We start from the raw sequence: 7,585 nt of genomic DNA, 5'->3' as shown, positions 1-7,585 counted from the left end.
TTGTGAAAAGCTGCCTTTGAGTAACAGCCACGAACAACTTGAGAGCTGGTGGGTAAAATTCAAGGACAGGCAATTATTTTAGGCGCCTGCTCCAGGATAAGATGGCTCATAGCTCAGATTTTGCTGATTTCTTGACCCCTACTGATTTCAGAGGGAGGCTGGGATGATTAACTCAGAAATTTCTGTTTGTCTCCATGAATTTCACCCAAACTCTGCCTTCATTTTCCCCTCCTTGCAGGAGGCAGGACGTACCCGTGTTGACRCCGTGGCTGGCTCCAATTGTCTGGGAAGGCACTTTCAGCAGAGACATCCTAAATGCTCAATATGTGCAGAGGAAYTTGGTCACCGGAGTGGTCACTTTCGCTGTCGAAAAGTATTGGTTTGTCATTTATTTCTTGTTAAATTGTTAAACTCTCATCTGCTGGTCACGCTGTAATACTGCTTGTGGGGCAAAAGTGAGGGAATGTTCCAAAAACTAAACATGAGCAGCTTTAGACTGGGAGAAATGTGAGTGTCACCTTCCAGAGTAAGGCTGTGACATTGTTTTCAAAGGACAAAAAATATCCTTGGAAATACAACTGGCATTTTGACCCCTTGAGATAAAAAATGTTAGCTCCTGCTATGTTTATGAAAACAAGCTTTCCCTCTATCCTGTGCTAAAAAAATAGAAAAAAATCTGTGAAGTTGAGATTTTATTGGGTTTCTGTAAGAGTTTGAAGGTAAAATATTCGCTCTAGTAGAATTATTAATCACACTGTTATAGTTTGTATGTTCTTGGGGAGGTTCTTTATCGATTTCTGAGCAAGGAGCTACCCTCCCTCTATCTCCACAAGCATCTAAGAGTTATATAGAAACTTCAGGTATTTTGAGGCAAGCAGAACTATTCAATTTATAATTTCAACCCTCTCCYATGAAAGCAGGCTGGGGTGGTTGAGCTTCAGGAAGACCTTAGAGCCCCCTCTTGTACCTAAAAGGGCCTACAGGAAAGTGGGAGAGGGATTTTTCATGAAGGTGGGTGGTGACAGATCAAGGGAGGATGGCTTTGAATTGAAAAAGGGTGGATTTAGATGGGATATTGGGAAGAAATTCTTCCCTGTGAGGGTGGGGAGGCTCTGGCACAGGGTGCCCAGAGAAGCTGTGGCTGTCCCTGGATCCTTAGAAGTGTCCCAGGCCAGGCTGGACAGGGCTTGGAGCACCTTGGGACAGTGGGAGGTGTCCCTGGGGCTGAAATGAGATGATCTTTAAGGTCCCTTCCAACACAAACCATTCAGTGATTCATTGTTAATTCCATGATTCTCTCTAGCAAGTTGTTACACTGCAGAAAGAATGCCAGGCAGCAGGAAAAAGGGAATAATAATAAGAAATATTTACATTATAGAGTGATATTAGAGAGCAGTACCTACAGAAGGCAGGCACTCTGTGCATGAAAGCACAGAAAGGACAACAGAATGTAGTGAAAGGCAAAATCTGGAATAATGTGCAGCAGCACGGGAAGGTTTGAAAGGGAGAAGCTGTGTTAAATAAAGAGCACTAGCACAAGAAGGGAGGGATGGATAGAAAAAAAATAAAGAAAATAAACTTTAAAAACTGTCATTCTTCACAGGAGGAGCCTCTCTCCATTCTGTCCCTTTCCATGTCTCTTAGATGTGTCCAGTTCATAGAAGGGTTCATGAGATCTGCCAACCAGTACTTCCTTGCTGGGCACCCAGTGAATTTCTACTTGTTCACAGACAATCCTGAGAAGATCCCTCCCCTGCAGATGGCCCCTGAGAAGCGCCTGTTGGTCATCCCTGTCCAGAATGACCCGAGGTGGCCGGATATCTCCACGAGCCACATGGATATCATCAGCGCTTACATCCACAGCCACTTCCAGCACGAGGTTGACTACCTGTACTCCATAGACATCAACTCCCAGCTGCTGGCACCCATTGGGGTGGAGATCATCGATGCACTGGTGGCAACCATCAGCTCCTGGCACYTGACCCCGTGGTACAGGCACAAATCCTACGAGCGGCGCCCCGCGTCGCGCGCCGCCATCCCCGAGGGACACGGCGACTTCTACTACACCGCCAGCTTCTACGGGGGCAGCGTGGCTGAGCTCTACAAACTGACCAGAGCCTGCTCTGAAGGGCTCAGGGCWGACAGAGAAAAGGGCATTGARGCYCGSTGGCATGAGGAGAGTCACCTCAACAGGTACCTGGTGCAGCACAAGCCCACGCGCCTGCTGTCCCCCGAGTACTACTGGGACGCGGAGCTGAGCGCGCCCCGYGCCATCCGGGTCAAGAGGATGTGCTCCGTGCACAGGGAGAGCTCCAGGTGAGCTCCTGGCACAAAGAATGACAATTTTTTCCTCTTCACAGCCCCACCAAGCTGAGCGTGTGGGGCAGAGCAGGTTTCCCTCTGTTTGGAGGGCTGCACACRTTTTCTGCGCTGAGTCCTTAGCTGGTGTCAGAGACTGCTAAACCCAGAATTTTTTTCTGTAAGCAACCTTTATTCCAACGTATTGCTTTTCAACAGCTCTTTCATCTGCATGTTTACAAGCACAGGCTGCTCACCATCCTGAGAACATCTCAAATTGACAAGGATGTGTATGACACTCAAAATGACAGTATTTAGGATCTGGATTTAGGCATCCGGATAAAGCCACTTTGYAAATTTACAGATGGTCCCCACAGATCAGGTTGTGCAATTATATTTGTCTTCTGCTGTGTTATATGATTTGCTGAAAAGATGAAGTCCTAACAATATGATAATTTAAGAATTTGAATGATATATTACTAGCTTCACTTTAAACTCAACTATTTTAATGATCGTTTTCAAACCCATCTGATGGATGATAGCTCATTTACACATGAGTGAACCAGGCTGTGCAGAAGGTTGAAGTGGATGGGATTATCTCTCATTTGTCTAGGTTATATATTTTCATAATATCTGTTATGAATGTGTTGCTCTTTGCTCCATAAATCTTGTTTGGTATTTTAACAGTGTCATCTCTTTTATTGAAGTTGCATTCCTTAAGAGTGGTTTCCCASATCTGAAAATAGAACAAGAAGATAACACCATGCTCAAACCTGATTTGTCCAAAAACTGGGCAGTAAAAAGTTGCTGGAAAAGGGCCCGACAAGAGGRATGTGACAATGAAGAGTTTTCAGATAAAAATTGGTGTGAAAGCTCAGCTGAAGCATTCTGGTGAATTGAGTTTTTTATTTGTCACATGGAGGAGGAGGAAAAGGCACGAGGCTGAACGTGCCCAGGGCATTGGAACGGTGCCAGCCCAGCCCAGTGCAGCTGTGAATGCAGGACTGGCTGTGGATGGGGCAGGATGAGTGCCAAGAGCTCAGGTGGAGCCAAGGGTGGATCAGAACWGAGCAGTCTGTGATGCCCCGAGGACAAACCTCTGACAAATCAACAATTTAACAAGGGAATTATGGCCTCTAAAAATAGAGCTACTGTGCTGTGGGTCAGGTTGGATGGGAGCAGGGCACAGCACATCCAGGCTGATAAGGAAATGTGCCTGGACAGGGCTGAGTGCGGGGTGGGAATGGATGGAGCAGCACAGGGCAGCAATGTCGAGACTGGGGGAGTGGGAAAAACACAGAGCCAGAGCGGGTCAGTGGGGTGCAGGGTGAATGGAGCTCAGCAAGGAGATCAAGGTCAGTCTTTTCACACTTATAAGGTCAGTTTTTGCACATTATTAAGCTCAGTCTTTTCACATTATGAAGGTCGGACTTTTCACATTACGAAGGTCGGTCTCATCATACTATTAAGGTCAGTCTTTTCACACTATTAAGGTCAGTTTTTTTATATTATGAAGGTCAGTCTTTTCACATTATGAAGGTCAGTCTGATCACACTATTTTCCACTGACAATGAATTTTCCAGCTGTACACAAAGCCATCTTCTGAAGCACCTCCAGCAATSCTCGTGACACGGTTTTGCAAATCTGCTGAGCAACCTGCACACAGACACAGCCTCTCCCAGCTCTGCCTTCTTCAGCAGCAGCTCTGGATGCTGTTGGCATTTCTGGCTCTGCAGATGGTGCCTGCAGCACAGATTCAGGCTGCTGCTTCCATCTGCTGCCCGCAGCGCTCATTGCAAGCTGCTGCTTTGTGAGCCAGGAACAGCAGCGTCTGCACAGCAGCATCTTCCCCAGCCCTGCTGCACCGGGGTCACCAGCAAAAAAGAGAATTTCCACTGTGGATGTACCAGATCTGAGATGTTTCACTGCTGTCAGACATCAGGAAAGTCCTGGTGATGGAATGAACCTGAGGAGCTTGGAATGAAGGAATGAGGGAATGAGGGAATGAAGGAATGAGGGAATGAGGAAATAAAGGAATGAGGGAATGAAGGAATGAATGAAGGAAAGAAGGAATGACTCAATGACTGACTGACTTAATTAATTAATTAATTAATTAATGTAGAATCACCCCCTCGACCTGGCCATGATCCTTTTGACCCATAGCAGATGAAATCAGCCTGCTGGGCTGCAAGCATGCATTGCCAAGCCATACTGAGCTTCCCCATCCCCAAATCCCCACAGCTTTCTCTTCAGGGTTGGTGTCCATTCATTCTCAACCCAGATTTTTGGTGTGCCAGGGATTGTCCTGACCCACATGTGCTCATGGCCTTGCTGGTGATGAGGTTGGCACAGCCCCATCTCCCCAGGGTGTCCAGTTCCTTCTGTATTGTCAGTGAAGAGTTGCAGAGGGTTTTGTGTGTGTGGTTGTCCATGGAGCAGAGCACAGGTCACTCTGACTTCCACAGTTCCATTTGCTGAACAAAACCTCGATTTCAGCAAGTTTAACCCAGGGTAATTTTCTAAGGTGTTGGGAGGAAAAGGAGGAACCAAGGCATGGAAGAGGTTTGTTAATCTCTGGCCAGATCTAAACCTCTTAGGATGCAGGTGTATGTTGGCCTCATGAACTCAATGCAACATCCCAACAGCCCCTGCAGCTCTTCTGAAGCTTTTTAAAAATCCTAAYTCTCTCCAGCTCTGCTGTTACAAGGGTGTAGCATCAAAAGAGAGCAATGTTCCCAGTCTCATTCAGATTTGTATCACTGTGATCCTGCCATTCCTTCAGAAAATGAAATATTTGTGTTTGGTACAAAGCTAAGGGCAATTAGCTGGAGCTAACGAGGACTTGTGCAATTAGACTCACTCCTGAGATTAAGAACTTTCCTAGCTGGTGATTTGCCCTCTCCCCAATTCTCTACAGCCCAGAATCTCTCCTGGGAGGGACTCAGTAAACACAAAGGCCTAGTTAAAACTTGGTGAAACTCAAATGTCTTGGGATGTGTGCACTCAGTGGCTTGGAAAGAAACTTTCTTGAGAAGAGGGAATAGGAAGCAAGGGACATGAGCAAGGCACAGGGGAAAAGCAGGAGAAACTGAAAGACASAGGTAAATTAAAGATATTTATAATATCAGTGACTGAAGCCTGCCATGCTGCAGTTAGTCCCTGATCTGTCCCAATTTAAGGTCAAAATAACCATTAGCACAAGGATAACTGTGCTGTTTCACAGCAGATTTGCTGTGAGACTGAAACATTATCCCTGYAATGTCCAGGGCTGAGGACAGAGAAGGTCAGCTTTGGGAGGATTTTGGCAAATAGACTGTCAGGAAGGCAAAGGAAAATCTGTAAGGGAATCACAGAAAACCCTGAGCTGGAAGGAACCTGTCAGGATTGAGTCCAGCTCCTGGCCTGCACACCCCAAGAACCACACCCCACATGTCTGAAATAATTGTGGAGACACTTCTGAGCTCTGTCAGGCTGGTGCTGAGACYCCTGCCCTGGGGAGTCTGTTCCAGAGCTCAACCACCCTCTGGGTGCAAAACTGTTCCTTGATATCCCACCTAACCCAATATTAGGTTCCAAATATTCCCAATYTGGAATATTTGTTTGAGATATTGACAATAATCTGCCTTCAGGCTATTGAGCCAAGCCTGCAAAAGGAGCTCCTGGGCTTTACACGTGTGWTTTGTCTTTGTTTCATGGCAGTTTGGGCACATAAATATCAATTATTTGGGATGGAACCTGCCTCCAGCTGCAGGTGTGTACAGACCCACTGTGTGCCTGAATTCCCATCACATCCAAAATCCATCCATAAATTCAATGGAATCGTGACCAAATCTGCTGCAAAAGTGTAGCTGACATCTACAGTCCACAGTGACAACTGAAAATGGAGACATTTGGTGATTCTGATCAAAATAAAAACATTTAACACAATTTGATATCTCCAGGACTATTGTATGTGCCTTGCAAATGCCMTTCCAAAAAACAATACTGCCCTTACAGCAGCTGTAGGTCCCATTTGTATGTCAGAAATGCCATATCAAATTATTTTGGAATCCATGCTAATAATCCCTTGGCAGATGTCAAAATCATCATTCATAGAGTAGATGGGTTAAGTCCAAGATGAAATAAATTGTTCCTGAAGAACAGAATTTCTAAATTAAAATTTAGAAATTCTTAAATTTAGAATTTAGAAAATTTAGAATTTCTTAAAATCTCTATTTGTCCAACTTTTAACAACTGCCACTGAATCACTCCCGCTTATCTTTGGTGCAGTGAAAGTAAAGATATCATTAAARTAACAACCCAAGCCCTCCATTGGAAGAAAAAAATAAAACATCCCCTCAGTATAAATCCTTCAAGTCATGTGGTTCATTATTTTCTAATTACATCAACAGTGATATAAAATAAGTCTCAAATATGCTTTTATATTKAAAATCAGAGATGAGATTTGAAAATATGATGAATTAAATCTCTTACTGGTGGGTCATTTTCTTTTTTAATTAATGCTTTAAAATATTGTACATTTTTCAGGTTTTTTTTTTTGGTACAAATTAAAATGTGATTAAAAACAAACATGTTAAGCTTCTGCCAAGAGTTATACCTTGTAATTACCTWGTAATTTTTCTGTGGAATTATACAGTCACAAGATAAAAATTCACATGACATCAGATTAAGAACACCATACTTTCATGTTTATATTTACAATTATTTCCAGGAATGAAGAATTAATTCAAGGAGTAATTCATGTCATTAACTTCCTAATACCATTTAGTTTTCAGGATTTTATATAAACAGTTTTATTAACAATTACAGAGCATTACAGTGGTTGGGTTCTTCAAATGTAAAAAATTTTAGTCTAGACTTGATCTAACATGTTTAAAACTACTCAAAAATTAAAGAAATATCTTTGGGGCAGGAATACAATTTTTTGCACCTTTTTTTTCCAATAACAATCTCAGAATTAATAATCAGTACTCACTAATTTCCTGGGCTCCACATTATAGCCTGAATTACATCCTCTCCTTTTCCCACAGAGATTTGCTAAATATTTTCAGGAAATAAATGCAAACTGATGAAAACTTATTCTTCTCAGTTCTTTCAGGCTCCTGAATATTACCTTTTTGTTCTAAAAGTCAGAAGAATGTAAAACATGATTTTAAAGTTGCTGAAAAATAGCAAGGAAAATAAAAAGAAAGAAAAGGGAAAAAGAAAAAGAAGAAAAGAAGAAGAAGAGGAAGAAGAAGAAGAAGAAGAGGAAGAAGAAGAAGAAGAGGAAGAAGAAGAAGAAGAA

General features: G+C 43.2%; 1 protein-coding gene across 2 annotated transcripts in view; it reads left to right on the top strand.

Moving 5' to 3' along the window:
• Positions 1-3,152, top strand: part of LOC130581449 (histo-blood group ABO system transferase 1-like) — an 11,630-nt gene extending 8,478 nt beyond the window's left edge. The window contains exons 5-6 of one of the 2 annotated variants that reach the window (XM_057379557.1): positions 239-373; positions 1,645-3,152. In XM_057379557.1, the coding sequence (XP_057235540.1) occupies positions 239-373; positions 1,645-2,320 (811 nt within the window). In that variant the 3' untranslated portion in view covers positions 2,321-3,152. The remainder of the gene's footprint in view (positions 1-238; positions 374-1,644) is intronic. The other variant, XM_057379556.1, reaches the window with a different exon arrangement.
• Positions 3,153-7,585: the final 4,433 nt, after the last annotated feature.

This window comes from Malurus melanocephalus, unplaced genomic scaffold (assembly GCF_030028575.1).
Source record: "Malurus melanocephalus ecotype Western Australia unplaced genomic scaffold, MMel_1.1 scaffold_411, whole genome shotgun sequence".
In the NCBI taxonomy this organism is placed as follows: Eukaryota; Metazoa; Chordata; class Aves; order Passeriformes; family Maluridae; genus Malurus; species Malurus melanocephalus.
This window is presented reverse-complemented; position numbering and strand designations above follow the sequence as displayed.